Source organism: Gallus gallus, chromosome 4 (genome assembly GCF_016699485.2).
Source record: "Gallus gallus isolate bGalGal1 chromosome 4, bGalGal1.mat.broiler.GRCg7b, whole genome shotgun sequence".
NCBI classification, from domain to species: Eukaryota; Metazoa; Chordata; class Aves; order Galliformes; family Phasianidae; genus Gallus; species Gallus gallus.
Window position 1 is genome coordinate 2,813,895 of NC_052535.1, and position 19,173 is coordinate 2,833,067.

The 19,173-nt window shown below is 38.3% G+C and overlaps 1 protein-coding gene across 6 annotated transcripts in view; it reads right to left on the reverse strand.

Annotated features, from left to right (window-relative positions):
- Positions 1-512: 512 nt before the first annotated feature.
- Positions 513-19,173, reverse strand: part of LRCH2 (leucine rich repeats and calponin homology domain containing 2) — a 40,285-nt gene continuing 21,624 nt past the window's right edge. For 2 of the 6 annotated variants that reach the window (XM_004940654.5, XM_004940653.5), the window contains exons 12-22: positions 18,837-18,914; positions 15,605-15,673; positions 14,537-14,585; positions 13,359-13,475; positions 10,479-10,523; positions 10,020-10,070; positions 8,883-8,940; positions 7,947-8,059; positions 7,311-7,448; positions 6,910-6,987; positions 513-6,526 (exon numbers count right to left, since the gene is read on the reverse strand). In XM_004940654.5, the coding sequence (XP_004940711.3) occupies positions 6,407-6,526; positions 6,910-6,987; positions 7,311-7,448; positions 7,947-8,059; positions 8,883-8,940; positions 10,020-10,070; positions 10,479-10,523; positions 13,359-13,475; positions 14,537-14,585; positions 15,605-15,673; positions 18,837-18,914 (916 nt within the window). In that variant the 3' untranslated portion in view covers positions 513-6,406. The remainder of the gene's footprint in view (positions 6,527-6,909; positions 6,988-7,310; positions 7,449-7,946; positions 8,060-8,882; positions 8,941-10,019; positions 10,071-10,478; positions 10,524-13,358; positions 13,476-14,536; positions 14,586-15,604; positions 15,674-18,836; positions 18,915-19,173) is intronic. The other 4 variants (XM_420210.7, XM_004940655.5, XM_015278432.4 and 1 more) reach the window with 3 other exon arrangements.

Sequence of the window (19,173 nt, forward strand, 5' to 3'; positions counted from 1 at the left end):
TAACAAAACTGCACAGAACTTTAAAAAGAAAGAAATCTGGGGGGGGGGGGGGGGAAATCAATTTTGTCATACAGTGTATTTTAACTACAATGGTATAACCTAACTGAACAACAGCTACTGGCAAAACCAGCAGTTCTGCTTCCCTCCTGCTGGATCTGGCACCTAACGACTGTAAAGGAGGCAAAAGGTGATCTGTGCTATTGCTCCACCCAGCCCAGAGTGGAGGTGATCTGCTTCCCTCCCCCATCAGTAGGAGTTTCCACGCTGAATTAAGATGTAATCATCTTAATGCACATCTTCTCACCCATTTCATTGTTGATTAACCAGAAGACCTAAGATGCAGCCTCTGTATTGAATGGGAGTTACCATTTCTTGTGTTGGATGTGCAGGCAGGCAGGTTATCTCTCAAAACAACAATAGACACGTTTGAAAGAGCACACAGACTGTCATTATTTACCATGAACACAAACAGACCAGAGTGAAACCAAGGGAATAACTTGCCTACACGAAGGTTATGAAACAGTTTATATTTTATACACAGAGTATATTATGTACACTGCTTTTGGAAATGTGGGTTTTATCCATGCAAATTTAATACAAAAAAAGAAACTATTTACAAAAATAAAAGCAACAGTAGGAACATTTCTTCAAAAGAAACATATTGGAAGCTCCATCTGCAATGGAAGTCCTGAAAGAACACTGAATACACTATTGTACAGGTGGGCAACCTTCAGAAGTGTGGAAAATGCACTTTACAAGAATGGGAAATGCAAAACTAATTCAAACGTGCTATCAAATGGGTGCGTGAAGTATATACACAACTGAAGCATCTCTTTGTCAATGATCACTCTCCAACCGTGCCTCAGGACTGCCTCCATCCCGTCCTGCACACGTTTACACGCTGATCATTTGGTTACATTGAGTTTTCTGAGTTTCATAATCACAACTTACAAAATAAAGTAACTGAATACCGAGTGATAACCGAAAGCAAATCACGTTTTCCTCGTCCTACACATCACGCGATAGCAAAAAGTATTCACATTATTCCCAACGTAACCCACCAACAGTCCTGCAGTGCCTCCACGTGCCCCTCTCCAGCACTGAGAGCATTACCTGCTGGTGCAAGAGACATCAATCCTTGCGACAGGGAAATCAACCCCACGGTTGCAGCAGTGCTGACTGGAACACTTCAGTTCAGTAGACAGAGCCAAGTAAACACTTCTCAAGCGAAGAGCACCATCTTCAGCAAAGGTTTCGATACGGACCAGTGGGAGATCTTGTGCCAGGAATGGCACAACCAACGTATGTAGCAATTCTGGAGAGATTTCATTGATTCCTTCATTTTTTATTTTTATTTTTTTTAAATAAATAAGCTTCATTGTGGCCGTGTCCCAGTATCGGCTGTTTCATAATCTGCCCTCAGATAACTACAAGAGGGGGGGGAAAAAAGTCAAGTTTTCCATATTTCACACTATTTTGAAGTAAGCAAGGAAGTCCTCGTTAGTGCCAAGAACTCATTTGCAATGTCTGACTTTGTGGTGTGGCTCACTTACAAAACTACCGAGGGAAACTCTGCTCTCACTGAAGGCAATGGAAAGTACCCCAAACAATTCAATCTGCTGTCAGCTCAGTCCGTTCTTCTCTAACGTTTGCTAAGGGAATAAACAAACCCTGGAAAGGCTTTTGGGAGCTGCTCCGTTTGAATATCAGTACTCTAAGATGCGTGTAAATGAGGAAAAATATCTTTAAAAACCCTTCTTAGAAAGTGTAGCTGGCTATAAAACATCTGAACTACAAATGACCGATGATGTCATGTTTACATCAACTCTTATTCCTTCCAGAGAAACTGTGCTGCTTACGGCAATCCCCTTTGCTTCCTATCTCAGAGAAATGCCAAAAGCAGCAATGGAGCAACTGCAGCCATGAGTGCAGGATGCACACTGTCAGAACTGCACTGTGTGAAATACCTACAGGCAAATAAAGCAAAGCCACAGTTCACTGCATAAAAAACACGGGAGGCAGAACTGCTCCTGGAGTGGCGAGATTAATCCGGCACTGAGTTAATCACATTCCCTCCACTTTAACAATCAAGATCAGCAGAATTTTATTATTTTAATTCAAAAGGGTCATCTGTAAACAGGAAATATTTCATTGGCTGTGTGTGCGTTGCGGAGGAGTGGGGTTTTCAAGCTTGCTTTTCCAAGGAAAGGTCAGTGTTTAAATAAGATGCACCTCTTGAAAGAAACACGTGTTAGTCTGATCTGGGGAGGAAAACAACAAGTTTCATTCACCAACAAAGAGTCATCTCCTGTCTGCAGAAAGTGCCAAGAACTCCTCCAAAAACCTCACGCTTGCACTGTGTCCAGCTGACATCCACACTGCTGAGATTAGAAATAGATATAGATTGGTTTGAGTTATCGCTGAATAGAGTCTCGCTTACTGCTTGACTGGGATTTGGTACATTACTGACACACGTGACCTCTGCGTTGGTATAGAGTCCTCTGCATTGGTACAGAGACCACCTGTATCACACACAAGAGCTATTTTGCTTTCTTTAATAAATATTTAAAAAATTGAATTGGCACAAGTGCGTAACGCCAACCCTTCATCCTTCTCTTCAATATGGAGAAGGCACAGAAATTTGGTTTTAGTGAAAATAGATGTCTCCATTTTTTTTTGTTTAAATTTGGCCAGCCTTACGTTAAGCTGAGAAGACCATTGCTAAGCAATAAAGTATTTGTAATAAGAAAGTTTTCAGTGCAAAAAACTTCAGTTTCAAAGCGAGATGAATCATAGAATGAATCATAAAATAGCCTGGGTTGAAAAGGACCACAATGACCATCCAGTTCCAACCCCTCCCTGCTATGTGCAGGGTCGCCAACCAGCAGCCCAGGCTGCCCAGAGCCACATCCAGCCTGGCCTTGAATGCCTGCAGGGATGGGGCATCCACAGCCTCCTTGGGCAACTGTTCAGTGCGTCACCACCCTCTGGGTGAAACACTTCCTCCTAATATCCAACCTAAACCTCCCATCTCCCCCGTTTAAAACCATTCCCCCTTGTCCTATCACCATCCAATTTTATTGAGGTGACAGACCTTCCCATAGTACGAAAGCTGTGCTTAAGAATATTTTTTCCACCACCTTAATACGGTATGGCACATTAGAATATTTGCATGTAGTAGATAAATCAGTAATATATAGCACTAACCAGAGACCACTGCTTTAGCCCAGATGACACTGCAGCTTCGCTCGTGTCACACAACTCATGTTTTGCCTAAAAAGATAAAATCTTCTACTGAAACCAAAGTATGCCCTGACTTCACTGAAGCCAGGACTTCACCCAGACACTCCTACAATCCATGTCAGACATCTACTGTTCAAAATGCATGCTTCTGTATCTTACAATAATTTAATTTTTGGTTATATTTTGATAGACCTTCAGATAGATGTGTATAGAAGGTTTCTGGACAGCCAGCAACCCCTGACCAACACAGCAGACTGGCAGCATTACAAACTAGATGTGAAGCATTTCTGAAATACAGCGTCTCAAGTCCCCATCCTTTACAGCTATTCTTTCAATGCCACTGCTATAAGACCACAATAACTGGAACATTATTGCTTAAAGCATCCGTGTGCTGCATCCAGTAGCAGAGAAAACAGGAAAAAAAATACAGGCAGGCAGAAGCCCTGTCAGCATGCTGATTCACTCCAGCTTATAGAGCATATCACATTATTGCAGTAATAAAAGCACCCTACTTAACTCTTAAATTCATCAGGAAAACTTAACGTAGCTTCATTTTCATTTTGTATATTGGTTGTTTTTTTGTTTTGGAGCATTGCTCCAGAATACTATTTGGAAATGTGGCTACAGGAAAATGAGAAGAGATTCATTCAGGTACAGCAGACCTTTGCTCAGATTGCTCCCAAAGACCCTGGAAAGTCTTAACTTTTTGCAGTGCTAAAAAGGAAATCCTCTCAGAACCATAAGTTATTTTCCCCATTGGCATTAAGAAGGCTGTAATAATTTCCAAAGAATAATTTCCAAAGAAATGCAAAGCAAGGCTGTTCCCAGCACGCTCGTGGGGAAGGATTCTGGAGTGGTTACAAAGGGTTATTTCTGTAGTTTTCAATTTCAGAGGTACAATTCAAGATGAGGACATGAATTCCATATCCAGTTATGTTACTAGGAGATGATGTGGTAATCCCATAAAACTGGTAAGTATCTGGTACATTACATCAAGGGGATTCTTAATGTTTGCGCTGTGATATGGTAAACTGATAAGTTTAGTTCTATTTGGATAAGAAGTGTTTAAAGCAAGAAAAAATATGCAAATGACAATTAAGTAGTAGTGTGGATTGGGTTAAGCCAAATAATTTCAAGTGACAATTCACAGCCAGCAATTCAATGGCCAACAAACCAAAACAGAACTGTTACAGCCATCAAATGCTACACAGCAAGGAACTGAAAGACAACGAGCTACTCCTGTTGGATGGTTGTGTTCTTCAGCTGCAGCACACAGCAACAAGAAATCTGCTTAATGAAACACATTACTTCTGATTTTAGTCTTAGCATGACCTCAGATCACAGAATTACAGTAAAAAATAGATGTAAATTGTTAATGTGAGTATTATGTGAACGATACAAAAACCAATTTGAGATACAGCATCTACAGCATTTCAGAAGGTCAAAGCAATACAGATTACATGTGTATTCTGTTTAAGGAAGTTGAGATTTTAGACCTAGGACTTTGGAAATGCAGTTTTACATCAGCTTTTCAATGAGCTGTGAGACCTTAGAGGAAAGGACAGAACCAAATCCTGTTATACACATGGCAGACACATCCCTCAGTCAAAATTAATTTAGCCTAGAATAGAATACCTGTGACAAAGCTTTTTTTGTTTGTTTGTTTTAAATATGAACTACCTATTCAACAAACCAATTCAACCTGCTACTAAAATTGCCAAGTTACTTGCAGCCTTTTTGGAAATGAATTCAGCTGTGTATTCTGTGCATGGATTCAGAATACACTCAAAATACTGAGAATCTGTGCAGAACACATTTAGAAGATAAAAAACAAACAAACAACGCAGCACAGTGGGAATTCTGCTTTTGCAGAAGTCCAATGTCTCAGCACAGTGACATCTGTACAAACTGATCTGGGTGCTATGCCGCACTCTTATGCAAATCACACAATAAATCCTGTAAACGTGACAAAGATAAACACAGATATTCCTCAACTAAATGATGGGTAACTGGGAATTGTAAAAATGTGATGTGAACTCAGGAGCAGTATTACAGGAAGTCCTGGAATTCACAGAATAAACCTGAGATTTTGGCAGTTTTATCAAAATGTCCTAAATTACTCTGTATGCACCACGAGTCCTCACATCGTACTCACCACGTGTATTTGTTTGTCCCAAGCAAAGGAAAGTAGACAACTTTGTTTATCCAACAATACATTAAAACAAACAAAAAAAAGATTAGGTATTATCAAATTAAATATCATAAATAAAGGGTATTTACAGTCTTTTCTAATTATTAGATAACGACATAATCAACTGTGCAACAAACTTAAAACACCCAACATCAAAAAATGTGAAGCATCAGTTAAATCTCCACGTATTGATTTTACAAAAAACTATTAAAATATTTAAAAATTCCCATTTTATCTATTTTCAACAAAGAAATCTCAAAAAATGTTTAAGACTATTAAGAGTTATCAGTTACACAGGCACTTCACATGTAAACAATCTACAGTACAACTGAAAAAAATATTTGGCACCAACCTAGAAGACTGAAAAACAACTCAAGAGTGTCCTTTTTCCTATCGTTTTGCATCACCACACACTCAGACTAAATACTGGCAATGTTGGAAGTGCGTAAGTTACAATCAGGAGTGCAAAAATAAAAAGAAAGAACACTAATGTTAAGGTTTCTAAGTGAGTGGAAGTGGATTACAGCTATCAGTCACTGCGTTTTTACCATCACACCATCGCCATGTTTCCATTTTACCTTTAAGTCAAGTAGTTGACCTTAATAATTCAAGCAAGGAGGATCAGGCTTTGTACTTCTAAATTAATTCAAAAGCCGTTTCCAATGTAGAAAAAGAAACCCAGCATTTAACTGTAACACTGTGAGATGCTAAATGGCCATTTTTAACTTAAAGTTTTAACTTTTAAATGGAAAGGAAACCTGATGCTACCAAAATCTTTGTGCATCCAACTACAAAAGGAAACGAATCGTTATGGTATTTTAACGTCAGCTGACTCCAAGGTTTTCATGTATAATTCCAAAGTAAGGCTCTCTACAGCATCTGGACAGACGTTAGTTTTTGATGGCTTGGATGTTCCTATGTAGGAATCCTATGTAGGAAGCTGAACTGCTCCAGAGCTTCCAAGAAATAGCGTTACATGGCGGAAAGCTGAGATACTTTCAACGTGGGCAATTCAAGCAGAGCTTGAACTGTGAGGCCAACCTTCACCAGACCCCTTTCCTCCAGTATGTGATGAGGCAAGCAAAGTCTCTCCTGTAAAATAAAGTAGTATATGTATTAAGCTTCATTCACGTTTCCAAGTTGTGTAACAAAAGTATTCTCCCTGAAGTTGCACATACATTAGACACCTGCATAGAAAACATCTGCATGTGGAAAATTATCAGTTTTCTCCTTGGGACCTCCTGGAAGCACCTACAGATTGAGTCCTCAGTATTATTTCTGTTGTTGGGTGCCAACAGCATCCTCAATTTAATGCCACAGGCCAGAAATAGGACTCTTCCCTTCTTTTCATACCTCTAAGTTCCTTGGACAGTGTTATAATCACTACTGCTACCCCAAGGTAAGCCCTGTTGTAGGCTGTATTTACTGGCATATCCTTGGTGTGATAATGTTAGTCATTAAGGCAATTACTATACCTGTGGAACGCCCAATTTTTTACAAGCATCCAGAAAGTTCTCAACATTTCTTCGGCACTTTGCCATACTGAGTTTAGGCTGTAAAGAAAGGATGACAGATTTCATAGATACAATCACCTAATTGTGAAAGCACTGTTCATAACTGATGCAAATTCTGCAACAGCTGCTAAAACACAAACCAGAACACAAATTATATAGACTCAGTACATGAAAATAGCTCTACAACTAAACTTCTGAGTCTTATTTAATGCTTCTTGAAAAAAATCAAAGCGAGGGATTAGCCAATTAATACAGTAGATATTAGATGTGACTTTTTTGCACTCAACTTCAAAAATTTGTTTTCAGTTATGATGCAAAAAAGGTGAGCAAAGTGTGCAAAAAAAGTGAGCAAAATGACTTACCACTGCTGGCGATGGTACGTGAATGCTGGCAACAGAGCGTGGCCTTATGTGATTGGCTAAATGGCAAAGAACTACTCCATCCATCAGAGCTGCCCCAATGTCATCAGGCAAGATTACTTTTAACCTTGATTCGAGATTCTATTGAAAAGTCCATAAGTGAGTTATTTTCAACATTAGCTAATTACTCATTTTAAATACAAGGCATTTTAGAGCAGGCAGTTTTAAAAGGGCATTTTAATATTGGAATTAAGTGGAGTCAATTCACACTTCACTGAGTACAATTATCCTTTTCTCTGCATGAAGATCACATTCCTTTTGCTTGTTTTGTTTTGTTTGTTTTTTTTTTCCTTTAAATGACACAGCCACACACACTGACACAGACATTCAGCCAGCAACTACCATAACACACAGCTCTCAAAACCATATGCTGAGTCCCACTGCTCATAACAGGAAAGCACGGAATTTAAAGGCAGAAATGTAAGGCTGGATACCTACACAGCTGTTACTGTGCAGAATTTGTGGGCTGAAATCACATACGAGTTTACTAGAAGGAGGAGTAAAAGACTACCAAGGTTTCACTTGTGGTACAAAGCAAACGAAACGCACTGCACCCACATAGTAAACAACAGTACATACATTGCGAAGTTGTCTTATTTGTTCCCTTTCTTCCCTTAAATGCTCCATTTTCCTCCTCATTGTAAATCCAGGATCCATTGCTCCATAGTCCTGGCGAGCTGCACGGCTGAAAGCTATCGAACATTACTGAAGTTACCCTTTGGAATTCAGATTTTAAAAACAGTAATAAAATCTACCACCAATGAGAACAGCAGGGAAAAACACGCTACAGAACGTGACAGAAAAGAGACCTATCAGTATCCTGAAGTGACAGATGCTGTCCATGAGACAGTTGTCAAATAAAACGTATCAGTCATCTTATTTAAGTGCAAGTGTGTTACTTCAAAATACGAACACAGAACTGACTTCAGTATTCAAGTACCTACAGTATATGTTTCTATTTGTGCCTCTGCAAGCTTATCTTGTAAGCTAGCCTTGAAAATATTTTCATGGAGGCTAAAGAAAGGAACAAGACTCTTATCCAAGAGTTCAGAGCACTTCTTTGAAAGGCTTGTCTCTTAAATACTTCGACTGCAATTCACTTTGTCCATCACGTTCAGAAAGCCTAATGACAACTGTATTTTACAAAATACTGGCAAAGGAGAACAAACAAGCCTCTTAACTTCTATGAAATCCCAACTTCCTACAGCCGAGGTCATAGCTCACTCCAGAACAACTGCTCGCTGTTTCCCTGTTCTTTCACCATGACTAAACATGCAGAAAATAAATCAGTGAAGTTAAAAAAAAAAAAGTGACTGTGCAGCTCTGGGAACTTTCAATTATTTGACAGCTGCTTTGGCAAAGCATGTCTTTTCCAGAACTATGCTTGTGGTAAGTACACCGAGTGACATGATGTGCTGTGTCCTCCCTCTGTATTCATTCCAACTCATGCATCTGGTGTCCTTATTGTCTGCTCCAGCCTGGGGAAGAAAAACCTGTTCCATCATGGTAGCTTACCTGACCTCGGTTTGAGACCAAATGGACCATGAGTGTTACTATCAGTCCTCTCATAATCCTGTCAAAAAGAGAGAAAAGTCTGTTTCCTTCTGTTCATTACAATAATTAACTTCTGTTCCCATCAAAACAGTGTTTAAATTATTCTTGTCTAAAAAAGAACCAAATTTGCCCTTCTGCTTAACTGTAAAACGCTTCTTAGAAGTGGACACTATAAATAAAACGGAATAGAAGTGAACTCATCTTACCAAGGCAGAAAAATCAGCGCCAGATAAACTAAAATCCATTCTAAGATGAATATCTATTCTCAATCATTTCAAACAACTCCAAACCATTCTGTTAACTGAATTCTAATGCAGATGCAAACTAATGCAGATATCTTCACAATTGATTTTTTTTTAAAGAAATGTTTACTTTCAGTTATGAAGATAATTTTTTCTCGTGTCACAATATAAAAGTGAGCACTGAGCAATCTGGTACATACATGAGAAATTCTTACTTCAACGCATTTCATTGTGTCTGGGAGATGTTCTACTCATTCCACTCCCTCAGGCTTCATATCAGCATTAGCTGGAAACATTTATCTTTGGTATGGCTTATTTATAGCTTAGGAGATTAGTGCAAGTACAGTGAGACTACACAGATGCTACTTATAAAACAACGCAACTGATGAATGAAGCTGCAAGGCTGTATCATATAGATGACAGAAAATCCTAAGAATGAAACCACTTCAGCAGTGTCAGTACCACTGGGTTCCCTGCAATGTACTGCAAACTGAAGCACAACTTTTACTTGAAGTTCTCCCAACAGCTCTTGTGCATACAGTGCTTACCACATAGTATGTCAAATTTGATTAATCTTCATTAGCTGCTTTCATTTGGAAAATAATGGAGACAAAGTAATGCATCTTTCTACATAGCAATCAATTAAATGAAAACCTATAGAAGACCAGATAGTTGCAAAGGTAAAAACAAGTTACGTCTCCAGTTTCTACTTCTGACCTTTCATTACAAAGAAATATCCCTAATTCCAGTTTCAAAGTAAGCTAGCAGCTTTATGTCTGCATGGCAAACCTGGGGATATGAGTAATGTGCACAAAGAAATGTCTGTTGAATGAAAAACAAAGCCACAAACTTGTACCTCGGATGACACAGGAGACTGTGGGGACACATTAGTATTATCACTGTCTTGCTAAAAAGAAACCAAAGAGATGAAATTATAAAATGAAAACTATGATTTAACAAGAACACATGAAACAATGAAACACAGCACACAAGACACACATTTGTCAAGTATGGCACAAATTGGTAGAAACTGAATTTAAAGACAGGCAGTGCAGGAAACACTGCTTCAGAAAACTTATGTAGAGCGTTACTTTAATAATACCTTTTCCACAGTACACAACTTTGGTGGCTGTTTTTTTTTCCAAATAGAAGTATATTTATTTCACTGTATTCCTGCTATGGCCTTGGGAATACAAAGTTGGTTTGCACCAACTCTAGCCAGCGTTATGCTGTCCCACGAATGTGGCTCACTGGTGTTTATAAGAGGCAAATAAAACAATTTCCTCATGTATTTCACACAATTACCACTTCTTACCTCATCGTTTTCATTTCCACTTGAACTCTTTCTGGAAGATTTATACTGCAAAACATACACAATTATCAACATTAGAATGGAAGTGTGGCTTGCATTTAAACAACATGGCTTGATATCATTAGAAGTTACTTACTGCTTTTGAAGCTACTGAGAACAAGAACACATTACAGAATCAAAGGAGGAAAAAACCAAAAAGGAACACCTGGTTCCTAGGCTACTCAAGAACTTCTGCATGTTGGTGAGAGAACAAAGCCACTTCAAAAATACTTTTATAATGGCAATTCTGACTGCATATAACATCTGATTCAAGACGACAGACCTCATTAACCGATATTCTTCAGTATTAGATACAAAAATACACTGTAGAAGCAATTTTAAGATGGATTTCATTTCCACCTGCAAAGTCTGATCACATAATTTTACCAACTGAAGGCCACTGCTCTTTCACAGGAGGTCTGTGAAATTTTGCATATTGCTCCTGCCCCCACTTTCTGATTATCTGAGAAGTGCAATGAAAATGAAGGAGAGATCAAAGCAAGAAAGTTACAAAAGCACTATTTAGGATGGAAAATAAATGCATTTCACTGTCTGTAGAGGAAACACGCAAATAAACAAGAACACACAGGTAGGATTAAAAAGCTCCATCTCTACAAAACTAAGCTTAAAGTGCAGTAGGCTGCACTATCTGCTTTTATGATGTAATACAAAACACATGGCAGACGGAGAGTCTGACTTTGGAAATGGAAGAATCCAGTTCCAGGATCTCTCCTCAGAGATCTGATTTTTAAGGCTGTCTAAGTTAAAGTTAGAAGAACTTAAGAAGAGAAAACTGACTTGAAATGATATTCTAAACATTCACAAATACGCAACTTTAGGTAATTCTGTTAGATGAAGCTCTACACCTAACTGCAACGTTTAAGATGTTGGCCTTCCTCCAAGAAGATGTCTTTTCAGGAGTTATTGAATCACTTCTTTTGTTTTTAAAAAACAGAACCTATGTACACAGCGTGTGTAGTCCTGGGGTCACATACAGATGTGTTACACACATTTACGTCTGGATATTTTGCTTCTCCAGGTTATTCCCTGTATATCTGAAGGGAAATATTTCCTGTGTGCTCGCAAGGAAATACATTACTTTGGGAGTTTATATGCCAAAGCTGAATTTTCTGTGCCCTGTAGACGTCCACAGCTGACTCCTTTTTTTTTATGCAGGCCTTCAGCCAGTTCTGCATTCAGGTTTCCACCCCCCCCATACTTAACCATATCACAGCTAGCACATGGTAATTCTTTTCCCTCGTGGGTATGCTAACCAGAATTTCTGCTTAGGTGGAGCTACAATCCAACTATAAACTATTCCAGCAAAGATGCATTTGAGTTCATAAAATTGTCTTAAATGGTAAAGGTTCTTGTAACAATAATATTTAGTACAATAAAGATCTGAAATATTGGCCAGGCTTCAAAGACACGCTACAGGAAAAGGAGTTCTGATTCTCATAGGCATCCTTAGCTGCACTGAACAATTGCAGCAATAAAACTATATAGATTACATAATAAAGATGCTGTATAAATTCTTCTGGATGCTGAGCCAAGTAAATTGTTCCTGGTTTAATAACACCCATTGAAGTAACTTGGCATGTAATCTCTTAAGATACTCTTTAATGTTTGGCATTACAGACATTATTCAATGCAGTTTTTTTTGCCAAGGAAATATGGACACTACGATCTGTACTTTGATTTGGCTCTCAGAACAGCTGTGAAGCTCACTTGTGTTTGGTTGATTCCACCCACTATTCGTCATGGATGAAAGGGTTCACTTCATTTACTTATTGCCTTCTTTTCGCAACTGAAACTGATGAGAATGAAGTGAGACAGCACTTTCTGTTGCTGACACATAAGTAAATTAAGCTTGTTGAGACACACCAATAGCTGTATGAAATGCAATTTCAGATATCTGCTTCCATCACAGAGTTCAGAACTATTAGCATTTAAATACATCTTTTGAAGTGATACGAAATAACTGATGCAAACCTTCTGTACGGATGCTTATTAAACACGGATAATTTAATGAGTTAAGTGGCAGGATTCTGTTTGAGCATTTTCCCCTCCTTCCCCTCAAAGACTGCACGGTAAAATTAAAGGATGTACGTAGCAGGGGGGTTGAAATTAAATCATCACTATGGTCCTTTTCAACCCAGGCCATTCTATGAGTCTTTGAAACCTTGGATAGGGGTCACTGGAATTCAAGTTAGGATACAACTCTCTAAATTCCCAAGGGCAAAAAAAATAATAGCTTCTTTATAACCCAGATACTTCCTTGTGATTAAAGCACACACTATTTTTTTTCCCCATAACTTGATTTCTTTAAAATTTCCTACCATTTTATAAAGATATTTGATGGCAGAGATCCAAGAAACTGACTTCATAATTGACAAATTAGATTTTAACTCAACCTAGCACTAGTCAGAACTTTCCTATTCCTCTAGTATGTGTAAAAGCACATTTTATCTGATAGTGCTGTTAACTTCTCAGCCATTCTACAACAAGCAGACACTGACATCTGGTGACCAATGATACTCACTGCAAGTGCAAAATCAATACAGAGGAAACACGCAGCGAGAACCAAAATGCACACATATCCTTTGTAACCACGCTGCAAGAAAAGGCAAAGCATCTTTTCCTTAGACTGAATATGAAATCCTCCAAACTGGAGTCAAATGGAGGGGATGGGGCTTTGAGCAATCTGTCTGTAGCAGGGTGCTTGGAACTACATGATCTCAAAGGTCCTTTCCAACCTTGTATGGCTTGCAAAGCAAAGGAGGAAAGTCCAAGCAACTCTAGATAAAAGAAAAAAAAAATACAATTACCATCACCAGGTATTACCTTGAAATACTCTTTTCTAATCTGTTTACTTCTCCTCCTTTCTTCATTCTGCCAAATTATTGGCTGTGTTTCTGGCCAGCGCTGATCGTCCACTGAATCCTTCTGGTTTTCCAGTGGCTATGAAAGTTCAGAGATACTTTTACAAAGATGACAAAACACACCTTGCATGCATTACCACCAATCACTATGAACTACAGTTGGCCTCCCACAACGTAGCTTTATGGCAATTCTAGCAGAAATCACCTGTCCACTTAAAGAAAAATCACTTCAAATGCTAAAATACACTTCATACAAGAAAGAGGAACTACAAAATCATTCTTATGAGAACAACATACTTTTCTGCACTAGCTTAATATTCACAGATACGTTAGGAAGCCATCTAATGCTACCATATATAACTCTGAAGAGCCAGCCAGAAGCGTGGTTAGCCATTAGCACATCTCACTTCTCAGTATGAACATACACCGCACAGGAAGAGGATGAATATAATCACAATTTGCATAGCGTTCTCACCTAAAAGGCTACAAACACCAAATAGCAGTATAAGAGTCTCCTCAGAATGCTGCATAATAGAACACTGTGATAGAGGCGGTAAATGGAAATTCATTCTTAAATTAAGAATAAATATGCCTGCTTACTCTGTAGAAACCAGTGGACAAACTGAAGGGATCAATTCATAAAGAGGCTAAGACAGAACACCTACATTTTTCAAAGGTTTATTTATATTAAAATATCGGGCCATTTAGCAATTGTGGATTAACTGGTGGATTAAGACCCAAAATAATTAAGTATCCTTTACAGTTTCACTGCAATTCTGTGTCATGCAAGACTGGAGGAGGTACACAGAGTGGAAGACATACATAATTCAAATTATTCACAAATAACCTTTTTTTTTTTTTAACTGATTTGCCATGATCGTATTATTTATGCAAATAAATTCAACAAACAATTAAACTTGTAGCTCACCAGTCTCAAGATCATACAGGTATTACCATACCCCCTAAAAAGCCTTGCATTACACAACTTGAGTCAAACTATCTCAAAGTTGATGGCAAGTTTTCTGTTTTCCACAATTGCATGTACGCTATGTGTGCAAGCAACCAAATTAACACATTTTCTGCAAGAAACAAAATCACTTTAATATCAAGCAAATAAACCTTTTGCATTTGGATATCTACCTGCCAGCTGTACGGAGACACTGGGGAGTTCACTTCATCTGTTGAGATGCTAGAAATTAAAAGGGGAGGCATTATGGCATTTGATTACTATATCTTTGTGTATTTACAGAACAAGAAGTTACTACGCTCCATTATTTTGTTTCTCAAAGCAGCCATCCAACATTACTTCAAAGCTGACAAAACATCTGTTCTTAAGTATCTGGAAGACTCACAGCCTTCATTTCACTGTTGGCTCCATTAAGCTAAGTAGAGCCTTACACTAACAATGGAAGGGAGAGACATTTTAAGATAGGACAACGAATTGGCAAAACCTCAAAGAGACACTCTAGGCCAAGGATGGTACCTGAGCTTATCGGAGTAGAATAGAAAAGTTTAGATTTGGTGTCACTTAACATTTTTATTTCTAAATCTTTCTGTGAAATTCAGCTCCATCAACTTACCAACAACCATTTCATTCTGACAGCTGAAGCAGAACACGAGCTTAGAAGCTGTGCAGTACACCAAAAGAATACAGCAGAGGATTTAAGACAAGGACTCAGCACTGTGTGCAATGATGGTAAAACCTAACCCCAGAGTAACCAGGCACAGAAACGTATTTCTTGGTTTCTGTATTTTCTGTTCCTTTTTCTTCATGTTTGCCTCAAACCAATTAATCTGCTTTCTGAAGCTGTTAGGCATAGGAAATCTGTCTGAATCACATCTGTTAGACTGTTAAGCAACACAGCTGAGAACTGCAGGAACTGCTACAACAAGTAATTCTGTTCTGCTGTTAATACGTATATATCTATAGCTACTATATGGTCTATACATGTGAATTCCTTATGGATATGTTAATATTTTTATTATCTTTATATGTTCCTTACACAGTGAATGACTGGAGTTCCTGTACATGAGCACAATAGGACAACAAATGTCTACAACACCCATGTACCTTACGTACACACCTGTTTCTGTTGTTTCATCCTGAGCTAAAACACTAGGTCAAAAGATGGCAGTACTGACGTAAAACATACCAGAATTAGGTCCATAAAATATTAAAAGCTATGATAAAGTAAAGGAGATTAATACCATTTTTCGGACTCCACTGGTTGCTTTGGCCTGTTCCTCGTGCTTACTGAGGCCGAATGATTGAGAAGCCTATAGGAAGAAAAAAAGCATGATATACAGTAGTTTTGTAGTTAGTGTTTTTTTTTTTCTTAGAACACACATTGCTTACACAGTATAACTTTTCCTGTAAATGAAAGTTTGTACAACAAGGCAGGATTTTGCATAAAGTTGGAGCATGTATGTGTGTGCACCCATAGATATGAAATCCAAGGCCAATCCTGCTTCCATTCAAATCAACAATACAGTTTTCAGCTTACATGACACTTCTGTTCTGACTTTTAACAAACTAAAATTGATCATAATCCAAACCAAAACACAGTTTCCCCTTTTCTCCTTAGCTATATACCAGCTGAACTGATCTTGCAGCTGCGTGAAGTTACTCCACCCTCCGCACAAAAGGCCCCACTGTTTGCTAAAATTAGAAGAGAAGATGGTCAAACTACAGCAGACAGAAAACAACAGGCTGAGCACTACAGATCAGTCAGCAGGAGGAAGGAGGGCAGCTGAGTAAGACTGCAAATGCAAAAGAAATGCAAGAAAAGGAAAGGGGGAAACTGGAGAATAAGGGAAACGCAAGCCAAGAACTAAGCTAAGTCTAATGGACCAATAGGAATCCCATCTTCCTCAACTCTAAACAGTAAAAAAATCTTAACGTGTAGATTCAGATTATAATTTTTAGATGGGGAACACACACAGGAAGGAGATTATGTTTAAGATGTTAACAATACCACACCCATCATGACCACTTAGATACTTCCAGTTAAGCATCACATTGAAAATAACTGGAATGATTAATGAATTCTTGGAGGTATCAACATCATGGATCGACACTGAATTCACCACGTGCTGGAGAGGACTGACATCAAAGGAAGTCTACATCAAGTTATACAGAGAATTTATTAAGAATAGGAAAAAAAACAAGAAGAAAATCAACTATTCTGCAGGCACCTTCTTTCTATATGTTATTATCGTTACATATGGCAGTAAAGCAAGGAATTCCAAATGATGGCTAATTGCCAATCAGACTTCTGATTACTGTCCTAACTCTGAGCTCACTCACTCTTTCAGTTCAAATCTGAGCGTGTGAAATTCAGTTTCATAGGACTGACAATTTAAGCCTGTAAAACAACTCAATAACTCACAGTTTTCAGCACGTGCTCCCTGTATTTTGTCTTCAGAAACAACCTGAAGGGCACTTTCCAGAATTTAAAGAAGTCCAGAAAGAAATAAGTCTCATCAGAAAATTAACATTCAGAGCACAGGATGCATCAACCGCCATGAAATAAACTGCTCTGTAGTCATTCATTTTCAGAATCAATTCCCAGATTATTTAGCACTCTCTCTCTTCAACTGAAGGCAATAAGAAATTCAGAGGAACTTTGTAGTGGTATACGATCATTAAGATGAGCTGAAGAGATGTAGGAATTTGAGTGACCCAAACACACTGATACAACTGCTTCACCACAACTGACATTCATTCCTGGAAACTCAATGATTCCATGCAGCAAAGGCTATTTCTTCTTTATAATCATGCGTGAAAGTGTTAGGGAAAAAACTATGCCATATAATGCCAAACATACATGATAATTCAGATTAATTTAATATGAATTTAGAGAACTACAGACTCCTGAATTCATGGCAAAATAGTTTATCTGGAAAAGAAACACAAACTTGGTAGCCTAGATCTTTCTTCCAGGAAATACAGTACAAAACAGTGTGAAAAAGGGAAGAACAACCAACCTACATCCTAAAACGATGCTCTTTTACATATGATGTTAATGGCACAAAAAGCCCAGCAATTGCTTTTATTTTTTGCCATCTATCAAATCCAGCTGCACAAAGATTTGGACAGATGATTAGCCAATGGACTTGCTGATGCTCATACTGAATCCCAGTGTAAGAATGTACAGAAGAGAACTGCAACAGTACTGCAGTTCATTTCCTACTTACAGTTCCCACTAACTACAGAAGTTGTGCTATTACACAGATCAGCTGCTGCTTTGCAAGGGTTATAAAACATACACAGTGTAAAATTTAAAACTCAACAGCATAAACAGTTCTACATCTTTATATACGTTAAGCTCAAAAATCAACGCTGACTCATTTTTCTAGTTTTAAGTCATGCAAACTAACAACTGCACCAAACTACTGATGAGATGGGAAAGAACGGATAGTCCAGTTATGTTACTGGAAAATATTTTCCAAGGTCTGAGAATTTATAAAGCAGTATCTCTTCTCAACAGTCTTTGTTTTTATATTTTAATCAAACACAATATTGCAATTAAGGAATGCAAATGATGCTAATGGTGCTTGAAGGATTGCCACCACTATTGTTTAAAATGCAAGAACTATCTGGGATCTATTAAGCTCACAAAGACAGTAGAAATCTTTCACTGTAAGACAAAAATAACAGATATAAAACTCAGGAGAAAGACCCCACTCATTCAGGAACAGTCTAATGCCTTCATGTATTATGTTGTCACTGCAAGCTGTGATCTTACAGCTTCAGACAGTTTCTGTTGTCAGGGGAGCACCTACACCCAACACTCATGAGAAGTGAACCAGACTCATTTGGTACCACAGAAGATCATTTCAGTTAATTAATTATCCTACTCCTGGTCTGCCTCAGCAGAAAGCATTCAGACTAAGTTACAGTTAACTGAAAAGGTAACTAAACCTGAAAGCACCCAGTTCGTCACATACATACACGTCTGAGCATAACCTACACAGTCCCATCCCAGAGTTCCTGTGAGTTTTGTGTACTTGTTACTTCACTCATGGCTGACAAATGCAGAACAAATTCTCATCAGTCATGTTAATATGAAAGCAATCACTAAACTCAAGAGGTTTTTGAAGAAACAAACCTTTTCTCTGAGGTTCCATACTAGAGCTATTATAGATTCAAAAACAAAAGGAAAAAAAAGGAGATAAAGTACGTGATAGGGACAGAAAAATAGGCTTCTAGTTAGGGGTCTCTGTATGTGCTCTGCACAGCTGCCTGATTAAATATTTCCTGAAACAATATTTCAACTCAACCAACAATAAATACATTGCAATCTGTTTTTGCTAGCAAAGTATCTTAGGCTAACTTAGCCAACCCCTATTTTCTGCTTTGCTTCCAAAAATGGCCAGAAATGTTTTTGTTCTCCACATTTTGTCTTAGAAAATCTGATGCTCTACAAACGCTCTATACCTGGATGCACGTCCTGCCGCCCTCGTCCTCTGGAAGAGTTTTTCACTGAATGAAGTTCTATAGCTTAATGGCCTTCGTCTGTATTCACATTTCATGTACATCAAAGCCAAAGACGGAAGGAGGAAGCAGAACAGGTTGATGGGAAAGGACAGGGAAGTCATTAGCACAGCAAGCAAAAAGAAAAGAAACACTGCGCGATATTAAAAGCAAAACACACTGAGCGAACAGGAATGCAATTAGTAAGGAGTTGTTGCACGATGCTCACTGTTCTGAGCATTTTTTGCTTACTCAGGCTGTACACATTTTCTACAAATTCAAAAATATCTCATTTCAACAT